The sequence below is a fragment of the Anser cygnoides genome, chromosome 3, assembly GCF_040182565.1.
Source record: "Anser cygnoides isolate HZ-2024a breed goose chromosome 3, Taihu_goose_T2T_genome, whole genome shotgun sequence".
In the NCBI taxonomy this organism is placed as follows: Eukaryota; Metazoa; Chordata; class Aves; order Anseriformes; family Anatidae; genus Anser; species Anser cygnoides.
In genome coordinates this window covers 41292441-41317172 of record NC_089875.1, presented here as the reverse complement: position 1 = coordinate 41317172, position 24732 = coordinate 41292441, and the positions used below count along the sequence as shown (strand labels likewise).

The window sequence follows — 24732 nt, the reverse complement described above, 5'->3', positions numbered from 1 at the left end:
TGGATGGAAAGTTTATGGCAGCAAAGCTGTCATTCTGGCTACTTCTGCTGCAGCTGTTCCTGCTTTTAGGTCATACATGTTTTGGGCGTTGTGTTTATGGACATGATACTGATTGTGTCATGTTCCTTTTGAGTAAGCTTTTTACCACGCCATCTGATGGATTCACTGTCATAGGGCTCTATGCAACTTCCATTTTTCAACTTATACTGCTTAGTCATCCTCAATTCTCCAGCAAACTTGGATTAATTTTGTGAAAGTTCAAACATATCTGGAATTAACTGTGCCTTTATGTTTGCTCTTTATGCTCTTCTTTATTTTTTCAGTAGTAGTTTAAATTATAAAAAATAAACTTCACCATTGCTCAAGCAGTGCCATGCAGTATTGTTTGTTGCCGCTAGAGAATGCAAAATATAAAAGCACAGTGCATTCTATCAAATATTCCTTCGGTAGGGTGGGCAATTTGTATTGTATTGTAATAAGGAGTTTTGATAAAAATCGAGAGATGCTTCTGTTAGTCTGGTATTCAGCAACAACTTGCAACTGAAGAGCAACTTGCAACTGAGCAGTATGAAGTTATGGTCACGCTATAGAAGATTATTAAGAGTGTGAACCGTTGCACAAAAGTGCAAGTTTGGTATATGCAGTATATATATAATGAACATAGACTTTGAACTAACCTAATAATTTACAATTGAAATAACTCTTTTCAGATAAACTACTAAAAGAACATTAAAGAAAAATATGAAGGGAAGAATATTACTTGAACATGTTAAATATCTGTTCAGTAGCATTGTCTGTATTAAACTGGTCCACGATGTTGCCATAGAGCCCATATACTAAGAGAAACCCAAAAACCTTTGGAGAATTGATAGTAACTGAAGTCCTCATCTTAAATGACTGGAATTTTTGTTCAGGAAAAAGAAATGGAAAAGCAAAAACTTCTGTATCAGCAAGCCAGACTGCATGACCGGGGTGCTGCTGAGATGGTTCTTCAGACAATCAGTGCTAGTAAAGGTAATACCCTGTTGTGTAGATTACATGCTAAAACTTATTTCTGATTATCTTTGAAATGATTGCAATTCTTATTGTGCAAAATCTACAAATGTTTGACAGTAAGGCTTGCTTTCAAAATGCATGCAAAGTTTCAAAAATTATTGGCAGCTCATTCAGAGGAATAATAAAGTGTAATAAGTTTAAATGATGCTTTGTCCCTTAGATGACATCTTCCTCTAAAATTTGCTGCTTCCATTATCTCTTCTATGCTTTATTTCTACAGTAGCATTTAAAAAGTTTCCTGTTAGCCAAATTCAGATATTGTAGCTAAATGCTTTAGATTGTTATTTTCATATGAAATAGGACAGAATTGTCTAGACTGGCATGCAGAGGAAATACAGTTATACTTGAAGGTTAACTTAAAATTGTGCACTCAGCCTTAAATCCAGAGTTAGATGATCTTATGAATGAAACAGCATTTGTATTATGATCAGTTATTCCTTCCTGTTTTACCTTTTGTGTGCTGTGTATCCATTAGTTACCTATGTCTGCAGGTGCTCACAAAGATATTAACTCAAGCTAGATACCATGAAAGAAAAATAGTATGTTTTACATGAGAAACAGGAAGGTCTCTCCTGATAAATTTCCATTTAAGTGATTGCATGGATAAGTTAATAGAACATCCTTATGTTAAAGTATGATCTAAAAATATTTTTAATTATTTTAAGGTGAGATGGGGCCAATGGTTGCAGCTACCCTAAAGCTAGGGATTGCCATCTTAAATGGAGGAAATTCTACAGTTCAACAGGTAAAGTTCATCTATTTTTTACCCGTTCTAGTTACTATAGAACTTCATACCATGGTCCTTATTATTGTAATGAATTATGTAATAAGACTATTTCTCAAGTGCTATTTATACTCTTAATCTTATCCTCAGAAGAAAACAGTTCACAAAATACCTTGTTTGCTAGGGATATACTTTTTATCTGTACACCTATTTAATCTACAGAACACAAGGCTAAAATAAATGTTTTGCACCTCAGCTGGAAGGGAGAAACTGTATGTTAAGTTGTTCTATTGGTCCTATTCTGTGAGAGGAAATAATTTCTGGGGAGATTGGCATTGTCCTGTAGCCAGTGGAGCAAAATTGCTGGCCCCAGTTTTCGTCAAGAAATTTTTACACAACATAAGTGCTTAGCTTATGCCATAGGCAGTTTTGGTGATAAAAGCAGAGAACTTAAACTTGATTTGCAAATCTACAGTAACTAAATATGGTGAACAGAGTACATTTCTGGTATTCTGACAACATTCTGTACTGTTGAAGAGAAGTGCCTCGTACAGACTACATTCAGCATTTTGTACTAGTTGAAGATTCCTGAGATGAAAGGTTTCAGAGCTGCCATTACTACATTGCTGTAGGGTGGTTTGAAGGAATACAGACAACTGGGAATGGATAAGGTCCTCTGTTAAGCAACCACTGAAGCATTTGAGTGCAGCTGAAAATAATATTCTTTTCAGAGGCTATGTTTCCAGGAAGTGGCCTGAAAGACCACAAATTGTTCAGAAAACTATCTACTTGAACAGTTCTTTGTGGTGTCATGATATTAAATGACTTATGAATAATGATATTTGTATATAGTTATTTAATCTGAATTTGTAATGCAACAATTTATTTTTTAAAAAATGATTTGTCAGTCAACTCTAAGAAGAATACAAGAATCAATTACTAGCCAGGTTACAATAATACTAATACTAGTAGTCTAAGTTACATATTTGTAACATGAAAGCATCAGTAATTTAGTTAGAATTCCTGTTTTACAGTTGCCTCATTTCTGTCCCTTTTCTCTGATGTTTTGCTCACCTTTCCAATTTTTCTTTGGGGCCTAAGATGAACTCCTCAGTCTTCCTTGGGATGAATAGTGGGGGGAGAGGAAGATGTATGGAAGTGGTTTTGAAAATTCATCATCATTTGGAGTTTTGTGCTGCAATCAGTATGCCGTTGATGATGGTGGGGGTTCCTCTTCTATCATCTTAAGTGACTTAGGGTTATGGTGATACATTTTCTGCTTTTGTACTTTTTTCTTTTTGGAGGTTATCTATTACCTATTTTTCCCATTCTCTCTTTTTCTTTTTTTTTTCTTTTTTTTTTTTCCAAAAAGAATTCTACATCATTCTCAAAATGAGTTTTTGTAGCATTCCATCTGAGATTGATCACAGATTGATCTTTGACCACTGTGATTTTTTTTCATATGTGGGACCTATGAAAAAGTATCATCATGTATCTTCATTAAACAAGACATTCCTCAGAGTTCACTCCACTGAATACCTTCTTGTTATTGTAATCTATTATCAGATAGTGCACACTACACTACATCTAAAACAAATTTAAAAAAATACTCCCCTGACTACTAACATGCTATTGTAGCTAAAATAACTCATCACAAGCTGAGGCCATGTCAAGTCCAGTCTGGTGCTGAAATAGTAGTCAATAGAAATTTGTGGCCTAGTATTGGCAAGATCATATTTATATTAAGCACTAAATTCTGCTGACTGTGTTGACTTTAGTTATTATCTTTTCCATGTTTTAGAAAGGAGTATCCAAAATAGATGTCCTTTTCTCTCAAGGGCATGAACTTGATGTTCTGTCAAGGCATGAGCTTTAAATATTCTTTTCATTTTTTTATATCTGGATTTCTCTCAGAAACGCTTTATTATGAAACCTGTAAATATTAGAGATATTTCAAAACACCAACATCAATAGTAATCTAGAATCTATTTAACATTAAGTAAATTAGAGTAACATGCTATAAAGATTAATTTTCTGAGTATATAATCTGTGTTTACTGCAGAAAATGCTTGACTACCTCAAGGATAAGAAAGATGTGGGTTTCTTTCAGAGTCTTGCTGGTCTTATGCAGTCCTGTAGGTAAGAAAATATCTGTCCAAATTCATTATTTCGTATTCAGGTTTTCTTCCGCAGGATGTATACTTTTGGAAAGAGCTTTGGAAAACTGCTATGTATCTTTTGCAAACAGCACCAGGGCACTGCAGTTTGCTACAGTTTGGGTTGGATAGAGGACAAGGTGATGCTTATGGTATGCAAATCTTCATATAACCAATCTACCGTGGTTATTGGAAATGTTTATGGCATTTGCGTCTACTCTGAGATATGCCAGAAAACAGCTCCAGAGTTAGGAGCATTCTTCAGGACTGAATTTGTAACTCTGGAGGTATCCTGTAATCCTGCAGAGAGCAGGTTAATGATCAATGTTAAATAGTCATAAAGATTTTGGGAAAACCCAACTTTGTTAGAAGTATTAATAGTATTTCAGAGTGCAGTGGAAAACTGTGTTTTAATAAACTGAGGAGGTACTGTGACTTGTTTGTCCATTCATGCTTCTTGACAATTGATCATATGTAAAGTCTTGAAATATAGTGAGTAAACCATATGGTTAAATGATGTATTAATGAACATAAAACATGAGACTAAAGGCTCAGCCTTCTGTTATGTCAATGGTACTATGCTATATCCTTTCTTCATAATACTGACTTTGGTCAAGTTTCACTTTATAATCAGTTAGGTTGGAGTTAATAAAAATTCATATGACTTTTGTAAACTTTTGTGCTTACGAACAAAAGTTATCCATGGCAAGCTGACACGCGAACCAATGAAAGGCAGAACTATGCAGATTCACAAATAGAAATCTGTAATGGTACGTGTTTCTTATATCCAGGTAATTCAGCGTAGATGTCCCTTTGGCATCTTCAGTTTTTCAGAACATGGAGGGAGAGGGACACTGAATGGAACTAATAACAAGATAAGTTCCTTATGGACCTTGCTGCTTAGGATAAACTTGACTATAATACGAAAGCAGTCGATCATGTGGCTTCTTTACAACCCAGAAAATTAGTATTTATATCATAAACACGTACATTCACTTTTTTTGATCAGTTGTAAAGAGCTAAATTCTATTGTCATTTGCAGGGCAACAGCAGGTTAAGTCCGTAGCACTGAATTTTCTAATCTTGTAGCAGGCAGGTATATTAAGCCACTAAAATGTATCTTCTTGACACTAATATGATTATATACTTAAATGAAATCACAAATCTTTCTCTGTCTTTCACAAATTTAAATATTACACATTTTTCATTAATCACTGCACAAATACAATTTTTCTCATTGCAGTGTTCTTGACCTAAATGCATTTGAACGTCAGAACAAAGCAGAAGGCCTTGGCATGGTGACCGAAGAGGGATCAGGTAATATCAATTTAACAGAAATGATCTGTGAACTTTTCTACATTTTGTAGAAGCAAATCTGAAAGAAACCTTTAAATATATATATAGAGGCTGAATCTAATTGGGTGACCAAAGCCCATGCTTGTCAGTAGTAAATCGCTAGCATGTGTTGAGTTTCAGAAATGTCTCAAAGGAGTCTTACCCAACATTCTGGAGAACTGAAGACCATATTACATGCAAAATTGAAAGCAGATACTAGTTACAAACAGCAGTGTTTATGCATGTAAAACATTTCAGAAGTCCCCAGCCAGTCTCACCATAAAATGAAATTAAAACTCCCACCTGATTTCTTAAACTGTCTTGGCTAGAATGAAAACCAGACAATTTAGTTAAGCAATAAGTTAAATATTAGAGGTCAAGAGAACTGTATCTGCTGTTTGGAAAAAAAAGTCTGCTGGGAAAGCTGCTGCTTAGAAATACTCTTTTTCTGTTTGTCTGTGGTGAAATATTAAAAAAAAATCACTTCATTTTTGACTTTGAGCCAATTTAGCTTTCTACCTTCTGTGTTGTCAGTTCACTGTCAGTTTCTTCTTCTGTCTGACAGTAAGTTCTGCGACTCCCTTCCTGTGATTGTCTTGAACTGTTAGGTTCATTCTTATGTGACTGACTGAGCTACCAAACATTTTCTTCACTTCAATATTTTTTATGGTATATTTTTATGTTTAAATCCTACAGTGACCTAATCTTTTAACATGTTTTTATCTTAAAATCAAGGTAAAAAAGCTTGACTGCGTAATCATCACTGCATTTTGGCACTCATAAGTCATACCTGCAACACTGTGTATCCCATCGGCTGTTGTGCCTGTAGCTCTTTCATATGGCATATTTCTTGATTATTCAACTGCTTGTCTCAAATCAAAACCACAAACTATTAAATTTGACTGGATTACTTCAATAATATAATATATGCTGTTTCTGTAAAAGTGCTCCCACAGTTTAAATTATAAATCAAATCCTGCTAGATTTATGTGAGTAAACAAAATAAAGTGAACCCATGTGGATAAATTTTGGTCACATGATTGTGGATTGAACACTGATAAAATTATCTGGCATATAAGATTTTTGCTGTTACTTTGATGTTTTACTGAAAATTATCCTGCACAATGTTTTGCTCTTTTGGACAATATTTCTATTAATAAATATTTAAATCTATTTATAATGCTGAATTTTAAGATGGACTGTCAAGACAAAGGTTCATTTTTCTTTTAATCAGCTGCCTGTATTTCTAGAAAAGCCAGATCTTGAATGCAGATATAAATAATTCTTTGAACACTGCATAATTAACTCTACTGATGTTAGAGTATTTTTATGCTTCCTCATTTGAGGGATTTTTTTGTTTTGCTGTTTATTTGATCTTTCTCTTTTAGTATAGAACTAATTTTGCCAAAACCAAAACTAAGTATATTTTATGTTTGCTAAAAAAAATTCTCAACTTTTTTTCCTTTTTTTTTTTTCCCTGTTTCCTTTTCTTTGAACTAAATGTCTTCCCTTCCTCAGTCATCACTCATGAGCGTGGTAATTATTAAAAACAACTGCCTTTTCTTTATTTTTCCTGCTGTTAGCTTTGTGTCAGCACTGTACAGCTCCTGAACACCATTAGATTTTTTGTTCCTGTAAGACTGTTAAACTACTGGTTCTTTACTATTATTATTGTAATTGTGTATTCCAAACTTTTTGGTTTTTGTGTCAACTCTCCCCACTTTGTTCTTCCTCCTTTTCTCAGGATTTGCACAGTAACTGGCACACTAGATGTAAGAGCAGCAAGCTTTTTAAAACTTTTTTCCTTTTTTCTTTTGTTTCCTTTTTTCTTTCTTTTTATTTTAGTAAGCCCAGTATTTGCGATGGATGAATGTTTAAAAAAAAAAAAAGTTTACCTATACATACAAGTTTTGTGCTATAGTCCTCCTGTAGTATTTATGTTGTGCATTGAATGTGGCTTTATTGCTGCATTGTTTTGTGCAAACACAGGAAATCAGTGGTGGATCCAGTGAGGATTTGAGGGTGGTTAGTGAGGGGAGAACTTTCCACTGGCTAGGTTTATCTAATGTGGCTGGGAGTTTATACCAGAAAGTGTGGTGCTCCTCTGATTTATAGGAATCAATATTTACAGGTAGCTCTTCCTTGCTCTGAAAGCTACTTGAGCTACTAAGGTTCCTATACCTCTACAGTACTCTAAAATCCAGTAAGGAAAGTTTTGCTGGAGCAATTGCCATGAGATGTTATTATCACTGTGAGAACTGAAAATTGAAAATACAAAATGTGTATACCATTCCGCAGAAACACTTAACTCAAACACAGCAGATGGCTTTTCATTAGCCAAATGTTGAGGTGGATTGGTGGGGGATCTGGATTTTTTTTTTTTTCCTTAGTGGAAATTTTCATTTAGTAGATTAACAGAATTCTACCATTAGATCATGTGTTTTAGTTCTCTTTGTTACAGACAAGCAGCAGCAATATCAAGATACAGTAATCATACTGTGTCAAATATTTCTTGATGCAAAGGGATAATATTTACTAACAGCACCTTTTTATAGATTAATATCCAGATATTGGAAATTCAAAAAAACAGAACAAAACAAAGCCAGACCAAAAAAAGGTTGTACTTTTTCTTGTGTTACTTTATTCTTGCTATTATACTACCTTCAATAATAATAATAATAATTTTTATATTATGAAGCACACCTTTTTCAATTAATTGAAAAGTAGTTTACATAAGAGTTGGATAGCCACTGGTATTAATCCTGATAGCATTATGAAAGCCCAGCCAGTGTGTCTTTTGGGAAACTCCTGTAGTGAACAGTTTTCAGGTATCCTAGATTTTATGGGATACATGATATCGTATGTCTGTTTGCAATCTTATGAATAATGTATGCATATGTAAAATACTTCCAAGGAAGCAGCAATGATAGATACGGAACTGTTTTTTTTCCCATTCCTTTTTTTTAGGGGAGATACTTACTCTAAGAGTAATTAATTACTCCTCTATGAGGGTCATTTTATTGATTCCTGAGCAAATGGCACGATGCAAATAAAATATGCACTGTGGCCTGTTTCTCATGTCATCCGAATTTGATGCAGAAGCATATTAATAAATAACTGTAAGTGAGTTTATTACCTGTAAGTCTGAAACTATTCTTGCCAAAGATGAAGAAAAGCTGCTGTTGACACTTGTGGGAATAAAGTCAACTTTTCATCAAGGGCAGTGCTATACAATAAAGGTTGTTTCTGGTCCCACGTCAACATTGGCAATAGGCAGAAGGCCCTGCAGTGAGTCAAGACGGATTTGAGATTTATTGCTGTATTCCAACTGTTTCTTTGTGCTGTCCACATTTTAAGCTCCTTTTCCTGATATTCCTCTGACTGGTACTACCTTCCCTTTCCAAACCCTGGAACCCCCACTGGTAAAAACATTGATGGTTCTTTTGCAAACGTGTTTCTTTATTGTTTTTGTGATGTACTCAATGTTGTTTCTTCTGTACGTATTCTGTTTTGATTGTTCTGTTTCCTTTAAAAAAAAAAAGAAAGAAAAAAATAGAGGATCCAAAACAAAAGACACAGAGATGCTTATTATCTTGTGATGGTTTTTCATTTAACACCCATACTCTGCTATTTCACTGTGGGTCAAAATAATCTTGAAAGTGCAGTGTTTTTCTCTTTTAAAAGATTTGCTTTATTTATCATGTCACGTGAAAAGTTTATGCTTAGATAATCTTATCTTTGCTAGGCAGAGTTTATATCAGTGCTAGGCAGACTGATATTTTGAAATTTTTCTTCTTTTAAGACTTCACAAAAGACTTCATAAAGAACATTGTGCATTTTGAGATGGAATTATTTTTCTTCCAAATTTTTCTTCCATATTTATTTCACAATCACGATGAACCTACTTGCATGAATATTACTTACAGTTTGAAACTCTCTCACTTCTACATCATTATGAGATAGCTTGCAGTAAATGCTGTTTTCAGTGAAATGTAGTTAAATACATCAGGCTAATTTTGCAGATAGGAAAAGAAGAATGAGGGTAGATCCCTGAAGCTCAGCTATAATTCAAGAAAAACATCCTTCCCCCAAACAGTAATATCCTTCAAATCTTTTAAGTATTGTAATGAAAAGTATTTCTACAAGTTTTTAAACTGAAGAACTTGTAAAATAACTAAACTAGATAACTCTCTATAAAAGACATACTCATAATTATCCCTAATTTATAGCTTGTATTATGTGGAAAGGTGACCAAGTTTCCAAGTGAACAACAAGCCAGCTGATAAAATTAGGAAGATTTTGCATCAAAGTTCTCACTCATTCTGACTTTCAGTTCCATTTTCTGGAAATGCTCTTACTTTACTGTGTTTTGTTCATATGTTTGTTTGTTCATTTTTTTGTTTAAAGAGAACATTTCTCTGAAACTTAATGTCCCAGTCTTTCGCATTGATTAGATTTGTATTGACATTACTGTTCATACTGCTCTTGGAAAACTATGTCTTCAACAGCCTTAATGTTAGTGTATTGGACTATAAAATTCTGAAATTTTAAACTATTTTTAGACTCCCAATTTTAATCTGAATCACTATAAGAAAAAAAGTCAGTTGCATTTAACTGATACTGCATTTGAGAGACATCTTTGAAATAATAACATGGAAATAGAAATTTCAAGAGAGTGGTAGATCTTTTTTTGCCCCTTAGTTGACAGTCTTTGTCATGTGCTACTTAGTCACTTATGGAACTGGGCTCATTGATTTCTTCCTTCAGAGTCCAGGTTTCAGACAGGGAAAAGACATTTAAGCAGTAATTGGTAGCTCACTACCATAGTACTAACTGATGGCAAAGATACCATTTTCTTTAGTGAAGTCGTAATTAATACTGGCAAGATATACATCTTTCCTCAATAGGGTTGTTATTTTATGTAATCAAATGGAGCTTAGGAATTTAAACCTCACTTTTTGTTTTGAATTAAACTCATAATTTAACAGTAATTGTGCAATGTTAAAAGATTCAAGAAATCATACTGAGAATGATGATTTAAAAAACAATTTGGACTTTTAAGTACAAGCTGGGGAATGTCTAGGTTATAGTCTTTTAGATGGGTGCTACTAAATTTAACTAAACACCCCACATGTTCTATCTTGTGTTGCAAACTACAGCATGGTCACACATGTAGAAATAATATAATTTTAACATTTAAACTTACTTTTTAAGCCAGAGTGTGAGGAATTGTTTGTTTGTTTGTTTTATTTCTCCACGGTTGAACGTCAGTAGTTAGTTTTCAGCTAGTTTTTTCATACACCAGCAGGAAGTTACTGGTTTACCCAGTAATACTACAAGTAAATTACTTTTTATTAGTAAAGCTCTATTTTTATTTTTAATCTTTTAATATTATGTCATTATTTTATTTCTCCATAAGTTCTCAGAAGGCTTACTTTGTTAAAATTTAATTTTAGAATGAAATCTGATCTGATGGTAGTTCTTAAAAGTACTTGTTATTTGACTGACTGAGAGTGGTGTACATGCTTTGTAACAAATAGGTAGAATGAGTGTACACATCAGGGCTATTTTCAGCCATTAATAACATGAAATCCATAAATATGCCTTGTCCTTCACTAACACAGTCACACTTGAGACAGTTTTCTAAATTCAATATAATCCACTGTATCCTACATTGCAGTGGTGTTTTACTCCTTTATATAACTGTATTTGAATCAGTGTTTGCATTTATAGAGGGCACGTAAGCAGCTTGAATTCAGAGAGATGGTTAAGCATCACTTAGTGAGAAAACAAGTGCTTTTCTTATTTGAATCAGATTCTTGAGAAGTGAAAGGCATGCAGTATGCAGAATCCAACCCGGTCTTGTAATAAGAATAAATTCACTTGTTTTACAATGGGAGTTATTTGCCTTTTGCTTAGCTGCCATCAGAAAGGAGCCTTCTTCATGAAAGAATCATGAATGAATCATGAATGTATGTGTACATCTCTGATACGTAGTGTCAGAGAAATATTTCTGAGTAGAAATAGATTTCAGATATTTTCCATTAGGGATATTAAGGATAAATAAACGCAAACGAACAACAAAAAAAGAGAGAATTATTAAACTTGGACACATGCACTTTCAAGGAAAAAGATATATATTTCATTTTTCATTCAAACTTATTTTCATTTCCTCTACAAGACTTTTGTTCCTCCTTTACATCACAAACACAAGCTATCAGTTTTGCAAAAAACTACACACACAAATCCTTCATGTGTGTAGCCATACCATTTCCATACAGCAAGAGCAATGGCAGCATTTTAACTATTATAACGTATGTCTAAGCAAATATAGGCCAAAATATACATTATATCAACAGAAGCTAAAGAGCATGGTGTCATGACAACATAAGACATATTGTATACAGTGTGCATACTTGTGAGTACATTATCTATATAAATGTTTGTACTGGCATGAATTTGTATGGACAGCGGCAAAGGTTGTTCTCTTAGATTTTATAGAAAGAAATGGATCTGCACTTCAGTTCTATAGTTTCCAACAGGACACCTGTTATAGTCAGTAAGTAACATCTGAAAAATAGAATTCCTGACAATAACAACATTGTTTTTTGTCAGATTTTGGTCAGCTGTAGAAATTAATAACCAGCATTATCTTAAATCTTAGTATGGCCAAGATATTTGAAATATTTGTGTGTGTGTGTGTGTTTTGTTTGTTTGTTTTGTTTAATTATTATTTAGTTTATATATAAATATTATTTTCAAAATGATTAGCTCTTTCCACTTATGTGAGAAGGTATACTGAACATTATCTGATTTTTGCAGAATTGTCCAATAACTTGCATTCATTTTGTGATTTCTCAGTAGCATAGCTTAATAAAAGACTCTCCCAAACCCTTCCAATATTAAATAGGACTTTATTTTATTACATTTTTAAATTCCAGTGGGTGTACTAAAAGCCAGAAGATAAGACTTCATCATAGCCTAATCTGTGTAATCATTTTAACTTGAGACTTGTTTTCCTTGTTGTTCTGAGAAACGTTAATAGATATGATGGCAAGAAAAAGAGAGGTTTAAAAATATAAAACTATAACATGCTGTAGTCTATACAAATGGCTTTTATTCAGTGATAACTTGATATGCAAGAAATACATGGTTGGATCCTTTATGGGCCTGCTTTTGCAAGCTGTGGTACCTCACAACTTTTCTCTGTGAGTTGTGATTTAAAAGTATTACCATCTAAGCAGTCAAGCTACATGCATTGCATGTGTGAAGATACAGGCTCCACAAAATATTTGGCTTTCTGGACAGGTTTTTTTATTTTTTGGAAAAAATAATTATTCGCTTCAATCAACAACGCATGACACCAAGTGTAATTTTAAGCATGCCAAGAGTTCAGTTACTGTTAGGAAAACATGATCTAATCCTGCAGAATAGTCTATTTTCTGGACTTTGAACAGCAACATACAAAAGTATCTTGCAAGACTGAACCTGCATATCATTTTGAATTATATACTTTTAAGTGCACAGGCACCTCTTGATATTGTCCCATTGTATTCTTTGGCATATATTGTATGTATATATTAATCAGTACTGTCAGAAACAGTCATTTCTTTTTCATTCCTAATTAGCTGAAGGTATTTCCATTCTTACGTGAGTGAAAAAGTATATAAATAGTATTATTTCTGGGATAGAGAAAAAAATGTCACGGAATGTAATTTATAGCATTTGGCTCATTCTTGGAGAAAGAACTATATATTGTTTGACACTATGATAAGAGTGACCTGGACAGTATAGGTCAATGGGCAGAGGCCAGTAGGATGAGGTTCAACATGGCTAAGTGCCAGGTATGGCACCTTGGCCACAACAACCCCTTGCAGTGCTACAGGCCTTGAAAGCTGTGCAGAGGAAAAGGATCTGGGGGGCGCTAATCGATGCTCACCTGAACTTGAGCTGGCAGTGTGCCCAAGTGGCCAAGAAGGCCAATGGCATCCTGGCTTGTATCAGGAATAACGTAGCCAGCAGGACCAGGCAGGTGATTGTTCCCCTGTACTCAGCTCTGGTGAAGCCGCACCTCAAGTACTGTGTTCATCTTTGGGCACCTCACTACAAGAAAGACATCGAGGCCCTGGAGCATGTCCAGAGAAGGGCTACAAAGCTGGTGAAGGGCCTAGAACGCAAGTCCTACAAAGAGCGCCTTAGGGCACTGGGGTTGTTTAGTCTGGAAAAGAGGAGGCTCCGGGGAAACCTTATTGCTCTCTGCAACTACCTGAAAGGAAGTTGTGGGGAGCTGGGGGTCAGCCTCTTCTCGCAGATAACTAGTGATAGGACTAGAGGGAATGGCCTCAAGTTGTGCCAGGGGAGGTTTTTAGGTTGGAAATGAGGAGACATTTCTTCTCAGAAAGAGTAGTCAGGCATTGGAATGGGTTGCCGAGGGAGGTGGTGGTGTCACCATTCCTGGAACCTTTCCTTTTTAAGGTTGGACGTGGTGCTTAGGGACATGGTTTAGTGGATGATGTTGGTAGTAGGGTGATGGTTGGACCAGATGATCTTGGAGGTATTTTCCAACCTTTATGATTCTATGATAAGTACACATTTGGAATTAGAATTAATGTCCCTATTTTACAAGAAGTTGTATTTGCATATTTTTGAGTGATGTGTATTCTCAATAACAAACATTGCCTGTTGATGGTAACAGGAAAGAGTGCAGTTATGTGCTTTCAAAATATTTGTACTAGTTTTCAAAATGCTTTTGCTTCCAAGTCCTACCACTATATTGAAACTTCCAGCTGTAATAATGTAATTGTAATAGAATCATTTATAAATATACACTATAATTAGTGATCGATCAATATAGCAATGCTAATAATTCTTAATGTGATTATTATTGACTATAACGTTTTTTAAAGCTTTTTTTTTTTTTTTTAATGTATATACTCACTCTTCTGGTTTCCTACTGTTCACCCACTGGAAAATACTGTCTTTATAGACATGAGATTTGGAAGTTCAAGTATCAGTCTAAAATATCTTCCCATTAAAAAAAAAAAATCTTTCAAATTATTCTGCAACCTTGATACATTTTTCTGTCCTATCCTTATGCTGTCTACAAATAACACTTGGCCACATAGCCAAATGATGTATATTCTCAAAGAAAACAAGTTTTTGTGATCTCCATTTTTCTTGCCTTATGCACTCCAAATATTTATCCAAAGTCCTAAAATGGAAGTTTCTTTGCTTTTAATAGGTGATCTTTAATTATTTTATACAGTTATATTGTTGTCCCATTGTCATTTTATTAGCTGTTCTTCTACCTTTTTTTTTTTTTCCAATTGTGATTTTTTTCCTTGGTGAATGGTTGTTTGTCCTCTGCAGTTCAGTGTACAAAGTTTACTGTATGTATTGATATAATTAAAAAAGTGGTGTTTTAATAGAGGGCTTTTTAGCATACTGTTTTAAAGTGAAGAATCAAGAAAATAATTTGAAGCTTCATACTTTTGGATATTATCTGTCCACAAAAAAAATGAACTTAAGGGCTTAATTCTACAAAGCACATTGGCATATGTTCTAGTTCATTATAAGTTTATTGCTTTATTTTGTCAAGGGAGGTGAAAGCCCAACATACATTTTGTGTCAGCAGCAAGCAGGTGATAAATCCTCAAAAATGTCAGCCTAAAAGATTCTTGAAAATGCAGATAGCTGTAAATATCTTTGTTGTTGGTTTTTTTTTTTTTTTTTTCCTAGGGTATTTTAAAAACGACTAATTTATTTGAGGAATGATTTTCATTACTGTTCCATTAGTTATTTCTCTGTATTTTTAATTACCTTGTTTTGTGATAAATAAGAACCAAATTAATCTAATCCTAACCTTTGTATGTAATGCAGCATTCATGCCCAGCAAAGTTAGATGAGAATGTAAATTCTGGATTATTTCTAAAATGTTGCCAAGCTCATGCTGCCATATTTATAACTCAAAACATAAGTTTTATCATTTAATTATTTTAAATAACATAACTATCTGCCAAGCATGAGTCACATGTGCTTCAGATAGATTGGTGGCTATAAATTTTCTCTCCCTTTCTCTCTTTCTTAAAATTAAATATGGAGATTTCCTGCAGAGGGTGTGGGGTGTTAGTTGGCAGCCTGTGATAATTTGTGCTTCCATCTGGCCCTTCTACAGGAGAAAAGGTGATGCAGGATGATGAGTTCACCTGTGACCTCTTCCGCTTTCTTCAACTGCTTTGTGAAGGACATAACTCAGGTTTGTGGGCAAGCTTCCAGCTAAGTCAAGGTGGCGGTAACGTAAAGATAACTATAAAGATAAAAGCTCTTCATTGCTGTAAATTTGGCAGTATTCATAAAATTTTATGAAAGGTAGCGTACCTGCTAGACTACTACTAGACATGAAAGGAAAATATTTCTTTGTAATTAAAATCTCAGGTTGTTTAATCTGTTCCAACTTTGTAGAAAAGGCATGGGTTTCCAAAATGATGAGTTTTCAGTCTTGACCTGACTAGCAAAGGTAAACTATATAGGAAAATGTACATGGTTTATGACTTCTAGTCAATTATTGAGAGGAAAAATAAGAAAAATGATCGTTTGTACTAGCTGTTGGACATATTTATGACCTTGTAAACAGGAATTGTATAATTAGGAGACTTGATTTCCCTGTCATTTAGGAAAATGTATATTATTAAACAATAATAATAATATATATTATTAAACATAATCAAATTTCGGGCTTATGGTTTGCTGATGGACTGATGTGATCTCTGCAATAAAATGCTGCAAGACAGCATGCTAAAGACAGTTTTTTTGAAAAAAAAACAAAAGGTAAAAAACCAAAACCATTTATTTAAGCTATACTTTCATTGGAATTAATTTGCAGGAATCATTTTGTAAGTCTTTAGTACTTAAAAGTAAACTGAACTTTTATTTGAATTTTTAGATTTTCAAAATTACCTGAGAACTCAGACTGGTAACAACACAACTGTTAATATTATCATTTCCACTGTGGATTACTTATTGAGAGTTCAGGTAGGTTAACTTCTGTACTAATAAAGTAAATGATGATATTGACTTTCATTTATGCAACATTTACCATTATACCTTTAGTTTATTTTAATCATCAGTTAGACTCTTGTATGTGGAAACTCTGAGTTTCTTAATTTCTCTGGTATATCCTTCAGGAATAAGTGGTTTCCTATCATAAAAGTTCTGTTTACAGCAAGGCTGAACTTGATCTTTATCATAAAATGTTCAGCTTTATCAGACAAGCACATGTATTTGTGATTACATTAATTTTGTTAATTGTAATTCATTTTGTTGAAAAAACAGGCTGTAATTCTCTAGTGGTTAGAGTTCTTAAAGTGTTGTTACACTGCCCTATGGGAGTAAAGGTGGCACAAATATTAAAGGCTAATATCAACTATTGTATACAAAAATTCAATAAAGTCTGTTAACCAACCAGCACAGGCAGAAAGTAGATAGATGCTAAGGAAGTGCTTAGCATCAGTGCATAAAAAGCCAGTAGTTGACTGAGACTACCCTGTGACTGAAAAGTGTTTTCCATTATTCAGCTTGAGATTCAGCCAGCTGTTTTTTCATCCATATTCTGATTCAGTTTGAGCATTGGTCAGCTAGATGTACAGCCGTGTGATGGCATGCAGTGAAGCATAAGAATAGTCTAATCTTTATTTATCTAGTTAAATTTTCCCTTTAGTCGTATATGTATGGTGTCTAAGAATTCCAATGTATTAAAATCAGTATTCTTTAAGTTGCTGTTGTTACCAATGTTGCTATTTATCCTAACACATTCTGTAGAATTTGTAGGGACAATACAACGATTTCTATTCCACTGCTTACTTTTTTGAAACTTTAATAAGGTTTCCTTTGAGGAAGACAGAAAGAGGAATCATGCACATAAAGCGACATTTGTTCCTGCTATTGATTGGGTGTCAAGCGAACAGTATAAAGAGGGATACTTTAATGAGCAGCATGCAGCGTTACCACACTATTGAGTCCTGTTCGGAATGCAGGATATGGCAGATACCAACAGATCTAGCTCTCTGTCTGTTTCCCTCTCTCTCTCTTTTTTTTTTTTAATCTTGATTTTAAGGTGTATGGAGTGTTGTTTTTGTTGTTGTTGTTGTTTTTGTTTTTTCAGTTTACTATTATTCTTATTGATTCCCATGAGATGAAAATACAATTCTTGAAATAATACTTGACAACCTGTTTGGGGTTTAAAACATTTTTGTGATTGTTTAAGAACCTTTATAAAATAAATACTTTCCAGAACTATATTCCTAGGTAATATTTTTCTGATCTTGATGAAGAACTGGTTAGAGAAAATTCGATTACATAATCTCTTCGTGTTTCTCATAACTGTTTTTAGGAGTCCATTAGTGATTTCTATTGGTATTATTCTGGGAAGGATGTTATTGATGAGCAAGGACAACGAAATTTTTCCAAAGCCATCCAGGTTGCAAAACAGGTTTTCAATACTCTTACAGAGTATATCCAGGTAAATTAGTTTATTTGTAATTTTATGGATTTGAAAGAAAATGAATAATACCTTTGGAATAAAGACAATATATAGAAGTAGATAAAATATACATAGGGATATAATATAGATATGTTTATACTTCAAAATTATTTTAGTGCATTTATTTATGTAGAAACAAAAATTTTGTATATCTGGCACTACTCCCTCATCTTTTGGTTGTATGAATAGTAGGTTGAGTTTGTTTTAATCTGATCAAGTCACATGGTACATTTGATAACTGTAAAGACGTACTTGGGGTGTACTGTGATAAATGAGAAGACATGCTGGCAGGATTCAAAGAAGACTAATGAGAGACTAATGAAGAAATCAAATGTTCTGTGTTCTAAGGCAGCTTTGGGTTGCTTGCAGAAAATAAAAAATGGAGTAGTTCACTGAATGACTAATCTGAAAATGTATTGAAAAAAGTAACTTGTTCATATTATACGCTTCATAATGCAAGTCCTGCAAGAAAGCTTCAGTTTGTTATTTCCTAACTGCTTGGCTTTTCCCGTCTTAAAGTTGTTGGCATTGCCTTTGTGGTCTTCTACAAACAGAAAGGCTTTTTCTTTTTTTGAAAGCAAATTTCTTCAGGTTTGGTTGTATTTTTTTCATGTATTTTTTAATGTGCGACTAAGGATTGGTAAAGGTGAGTGTTGAACGTAATTTAGTGTTTTTATCATTATTATTCTGCTTTTGCAAAATAAGACCAGAAGACTTTTAATACCAAACTGATAACTAATATGCACACTGAATTTGAAAATTGCAGTAGTCCTCATGAAATAGTAATTAACCTTAATTCTATTTACAGATGGGATCAATTCTGTCAAAATAACAATATGGCAGTTCTTTCATGCTATTTTAAGAACTGGGCATAATTTAATTCTTAATTAATTCCTCATGTAAATCCATCAACAATATTATAATATACTTCCACATATAATAATCGGGTTAGAGAGCATCCCATTAGACTAAATGTCTATTACATTGTTCTCCTTCAATTGGAAATGTGTATTATGAAAATAGTATTTTATTTCATGAGGATGAAGTGTGATAGCATTGGACTGTGTAAATATGAGCAGAGGCAGCTTATAGTCATGAGCATACATGTGCTTGTTGTAAACATGTTTGGCAAGTCACAAATAGCATTATTAGCTAGTAACGATTTTATTTACTGTTCTCTAAAGTTTCAAAATATTTTGTAATCCTGCTTTTTCGAAGTTGGAATTTTTTAGAATAATATTATTTAGCACTGCTTTCTACAACAGGTGGAATATACCGGGAAAAAAAGAAATCAGGAATCTTAGTCTCTTATCACTTATACCAATTTTGCATCAAGCCTTTATTAAGTAATTCCTGAGTTATAGTATTAAGTAGGGAAGAATCTGTTTGAAGATATTGTACCTCTCTAACATTTGCAGTTTAATGTTGCAAACAGCTATACTTTTTATGGTTCTGAATTGTGACTCAGCTAAAACAGGAAGAATGGCTATTAGAAATATGCGTTGCTTATGGTCAGTGGTGTTGTAATATAAAAAAAATTCTGTATATGCTTAGCTTTTCATGGCAGTTTTTAAAGGACAGACCCCGTACTATGTTTCTCTATTTTTTTTTCTGTTTTTTTTTTCTGTTTTTTTTTTTGTTGTTGTTGTTGTGTTTCTTTCAAATAAAACCTACTTTTCTTTTTTTTTTGCCTTATCAATAGGGGCCGTGTACTGGGAATCAGCAAAGTCTGGCACACAGCAGGCTATGGGATGCTGTAGTTGGTTTTCTTCATGTGTTTGCCCACATGCAGATGAAGCTGTCCCAGGTATCTTTTTGTTTTTGTTTTTGTTTTTCTTTTTAAAGTCACTAACTTATAATAATGATAAAGTGTCTTGTTAGTGTGTTTGAATAACTAATTACCACAGTTAATAGTGGAGGTATGAGGAAAAATAAGAGACAGAGCTGACAGAATAAAACAAAGCTGAGGGTATAAATTACAGAGTCACAGTGCGCATGAGCAGCAGGCTTATAACAGGGTTCAATGAAGCTGAAAATGAAGCATATAACCTGAAATCAGAAAAAAGCAATCCATTTCCTATGTTTCATATCAAAGTTCTGCCTCCGTATTTTCTGCAGTTTTGCACAAGCTTTTTATGTAGGATCTATCTTCCCTGTTCAGGTGCCTAGTTCAATGCAGACATCTAAGCCTTTTCTACTTTCAGTAGACAAAAATAGTAGTCTATCCTTAGAATATGGTGTAGAGGACTAGCACAGACAGCTCTTCAGAGCTAAAATTAGATGGGAAGAATCCTAACTTTAAGCAGTGTGTTTTTCAACTTGTTAACTTTTTAAAAGAATGCAGTTAGCCTTATATTATGCATCTTAATCGAAAGTCGAAAGTAATCCTGAGTTTTTAAAAATAATTTAACATTCTCAGAGAAGTGTCATAATCTTGAAAACATTTTAGTTGTTGTTAAGTAATAAAACTGTGAAGGCTATGAAGTTTTTAGATCTTTATTTACTTATAATGTATATGAAGTATCCATGTAAGTATTTTTGAATGTGTTGCATAAATGGAGGTAGTGTTGCTCAAATGGTTTTCCTACCAACCCTTGGGACTTTACCAGTGGAAGTAGGTCAGTTACTTAGATCTATGGACTTTTCTGCTGCAATTCTGGTTCTTATTTGTTACGGATAAACAGGTGTCACTTTCCAGTAGATAGCATCATAGTGAAAGTTGATTTTCAAAGTGATGCAATGAATTTTTCCTAAGGTGTCTTTCTAAGCCCGTGTACATGTTATCGTCATTTTGGAACATCTTTGTTATTTTCAGAATAGAAAAAAACAATCAATGATTGGGTAGGCCACAGTGGTGACTGTTGTGCTTTCTTCCTAAATCACCAAAGCAAGATGGAAACTAGTATACAAGTAGTTACAGACAGGAAGTCAAATACATAAGGTTAATTGTTGATTAAGAAATCTGATGTGATCGTTGGCAAGATTTGTTTTCACAATAATGACAAGATTCTAGTCTCAGCTGTGTGCAGTGTGGTTTCGTACAATCTTTTAACTATTACATCTGGAAAATAATGATACCCTGCCACTTTGGAGAGAGCCAAGAAGCTTTGCTCAACAAAGTTCATTGTAGTGAGTGGAGTTACGCTGTTCTGTGTAATGACAGAAACACAGTCTGCTCCAAATGTATGACAAATAGAGATGGTGTCTTTCTCTTGAGTGGAGCTCAAGCTCTTGGGGCCTTCCAGAGCTAACTTGGGCTGTTTTGTTCATTTATTCTTATTGCAAGAATGTACTAATTGCACTGTGTTCAAATACCATTTTTCAAAAGTGTTGAGTGTGGCTAAATGGATTTATGTTGTCATATGTTGTCATATGGCATCTTTCTATACCTGGGGTATGCCTAAGCTAATTTGGTCTTTGTTTTAAACCAGAAGTTTCCAGAGCAAAAGTTCCTCCCCACCAAAAAAATAATAAAAAAATCAGTCACTTTGAATCATGTTACACTTTGACTTCTGTGTGCTGCTGCCGTTATTGTTTTTACAAGGCTTTATAGCTGTGAACTTGATTATACTAACAGCAACACTATTTTAGCTGACATGAAACTTTACAGAGGCATCATCTGTGAGCCAGACGTACCTTATTTTTGCTTTATTGGTGTTTTACCAGTTTTGACCCTAATAGCCTCTTAAATTCTAAGTCTCATTTTTATAGGGTGAAATCTGCATGCACATATATGAATGTCAAAGAAATCAATATATATATATATATATATTGTATTCATTATTTAGGATTCCAGTCAAATTGAATTACTGAAAGAATTAATGGATCTTCAGAAGGATATGGTTGTCATGTTGCTGTCTATGCTGGAAGGTAGGTAAAATGTAATTTGAAATTCTCTTTCACAATTGCTTTAGCAACATTTTCACCTTTGTGTTTAAGGTTCCATTTTCCTTTAGGTTTTTGATTTTTATGTATCAGTTGTGAGATGAGATGTGAGATCTTAAATTGCATGGAAGATTTATACAGTCCAGTTGATATCATTTATGTGACTTCTGAATGTCAGAATTGTATAGAATCCAGCTGTGACAGAAGTTTTACTTTGTTTCTGTGAATATGGCCTATCTTTTGGCTTAAGTGAGAAGGTTTTTTTTTTTTTTTTTTTTAACTATTTAGGTTGAAATCCTAAATTCCAAGAACTGAGACATTTATCTATCATTTTATTAATAGCTTTACTATATTGCATTTATTTTTATAATGATCTTAGCCATGAAGAATAGGCTTTGATTTACCTCAGTTCAAGGTTCCTTATAACTAATAACAGAAATTATGGTTCCCCAGAGAATGTGATCATTGTCAAGAAATATTGCTATTTATGTATCTTCTTTCTGGTATCGTATTGGCAGACTAACAATAGACTACCAGTAGTAGACTACCCAGAAATACACAAGCATAGATGATCCAAAGATTTTCCTTTATGCTTCCTACATGTACTGCGTCACATTTATTATCTTGAGAGAACTGGGAGGGCAGCAAATGCAGCCTGGATTACAATGTAGCATGGATTGCTGATGCTTTGCTCACCTGAGGTAACTGAGAAGCAAAGTAATTCTTAGTACATGAAGGCAGTGCTCCATCAGGGACCTACTGAACTACTCATCCTAACCAATATGACACTGCTCTGTTTGTGTTGCACTACAGTAAAATTTATAGTATCACTCTTGAAAAGCTGCCTCATGTTTAGTACTTTAATAAACGTAACAGATGTGTGTGTCTGTGGCTTGTTAGTTATTTCTTTAATGGCAAATATTTGAGTCACTTACATCTTTTTCCAAGCCTTAGGGTAGTGCTATTAGTAAAAGATTCCTGATTTTACATCTGTTTTCCTCATAAAACTGTGTGATCCAATGGTTTATCAATCTTACTGTTTGATTATTTCACTAGTCTTTATTAAACACGTTGCCAAAATATTTGCTGCCATCAATATTTCTAATTTCATGTCATCACATCTAGGTAATGTTGTGAATGGAACTATTGGCAAGCAGATGGTTGATATGCTTGTGGAATCGTCCAACAATGTGGAGATGATTCTGAAGTTTTTTGATATGTTCTTAAAACTGAAGGATTTGACTTCCTCTGATGCATTCAAAGAGTATGACCCAGATGGTAAAGGCATAATTTCAAAAAGGGATTTCCACAAAGCAATGGAAAGCCATAAACATTACACTCAGTCTGAAACTGAGTTTCTGCTATCTTGTGCTGAAACTGATGAGAATGAGACTCTGGACTATGAGGAGTTTGTGAAACGGTTCCATGAACCTGCCAAAGACATTGGTTTCAATGTTGCTGTTCTCTTGACCAACCTCTCAGAACACATGCCCCATGATACCCGCTTGCAAACTTTTCTTGAACTGTCAGAGAGTGTGCTGAATTATTTTCAGCCTTTCCTTGGACGCATAGAAATCATGGGCAGTGCAAAGCGCATTGAACGAGTATATTTTGAAATAAGTGAGTCAAGTCGGACTCAGTGGGAGAAACCTCAGGTAAAAGAGTCAAAGAGGCAATTTATATTTGATGTTGTAAATGAAGGTGGGGAGAAAGAAAAGATGGAGCTTTTTGTTAATTTCTGTGAGGATACCATCTTTGAAATGCAACTGGCTGCCCAGATTTCTGAGTCAGATCTGAATGAAAGGTCAGCTAATAAAGAGGAAAATGAGAAAGATAAGCCTGAGGAGCAGGATCCTGGAATGGGTTTCTTCTCTCTTGTAACTATGAAGTTAGCATTAGTAGCTCTCAAGTATAATTTAATGACTCTTATGAAAATGCTTAGCATGAAAAGCCTGAAGAAACAGATGAAAAAAGTGAAGAAAATGACCATGAAGGACATGGTTATGGCTTTGTTTTCTTCCTACTGGAGCATTTTGATGGGCTTACTGCATTTTGCTTGTAGTGTCTTCCGGGGCTTCTTTCACATCATATGCAGTTTGCTGCTTGGAGGAAGCCTAGTAGAAGGAGCAAAGAAAATCAAGGTGGCCGAACTATTAGCTAATATGCCAGATCCCACGCAGGATGAGGTGCGTGGGGAAGGAGAAGAGGGGGAGAGGAAGCCCACAGAAACTGCATTGCCTACAGAAGACTTGACAGATTTGAGAACTTTATCAGATGAGAGTGATCTACTCTCGGATATATTTGGTTTGGATTTGAAACGGGAAGGTGGACAGTATAAATTGATCCCTCACAATCCAAATGCTGGTTTAAGTGATTTACTGAGCACTCCTTCCTTAGCTCCAATGCCTGAAGAGCAGGAAAAAATCCAGGTAACTGTATCTTTTATTTCTATGCCTATGCTCTATGTTTATCATTTTCATATGCTAACTATAGTCTTGAAACAAAACTTGCATCTACATTTGCATGTGTTTTTTTTATTTTAGTGACGTTTTTAGGGAATCACATATAATCACTAAACCATATCCTCTCTGACATCATAAACTTCAATTCCCACAGCCTCCTCTAAGTAGGTGGTAATTTGGTTTCCTTCTAATTTAGTGCTAAAATGTCTCTTCAAAAATAAATATTGAAGCATCATCTTCTCTCAGAGCTTCACCAGTTAAAAAAAAAAAAGTGTAATATTCTGCAGGCTGTGTATCCTTTTAACTAATTCTGTTCTGCATAATAATATTTAGACACTTTTTTTTTCCCTTAATCTGACTATCTGTAGGAACAAATGAAAGAAGATGAAAAGGAAGAGAAGGAGGAAACAAAATCTGAACCTGAAAAAGCAGAGTATGTATAACTCTAACCAGTGATCCTGCAAATTAGTTTGTTTCATTAAAAAATCAGCTTTATTATCCTTCTTTTCCTTTAATTTTGTTTTAATTCACATTCCACTATTAAGATATGTATATAAATATATATATATTTAATCC

The 24732-nt window shown here is 34.1% G+C and overlaps 1 protein-coding gene across 13 annotated transcripts in view; it reads left to right on the top strand.

The window, feature by feature from the left end:
- Positions 1–24732, top strand: part of RYR2 (ryanodine receptor 2) — a 421309-nt gene that overhangs the window by 374349 nt on the left and 22228 nt on the right. For 9 of the 13 annotated variants that reach the window (XR_010830264.1, XM_066993993.1, XM_066993989.1 and 6 more), the window contains 12 exons: positions 915–1014; positions 1722–1801; positions 3843–3919; positions 5180–5253; positions 6790–6807; positions 15446–15526; positions 16214–16302; positions 17660–17788; positions 19512–19616; positions 21598–21679; positions 22820–24123; positions 24525–24589. Coding sequence is in view for 12 of the 13 variants with exons in the window: in XM_066993993.1 (XP_066850094.1) it covers positions 915–1014; positions 1722–1801; positions 3843–3919; positions 5180–5253; positions 6790–6807; positions 15446–15526; positions 16214–16302; positions 17660–17788; positions 19512–19616; positions 21598–21679; positions 22820–24123; positions 24525–24589 (2204 nt within the window). In the remaining variant the exon portion in view is untranslated. The remainder of the gene's footprint in view (positions 1–914; positions 1015–1721; positions 1802–3842; positions 3920–5179; positions 5254–6789; positions 6808–15445; positions 15527–16213; positions 16303–17659; positions 17789–19511; positions 19617–21597; positions 21680–22819; positions 24124–24524; positions 24590–24732) is intronic. The other 4 variants (XM_066993991.1, XM_066993986.1, XM_066993990.1 and 1 more) reach the window with 1 other exon arrangement.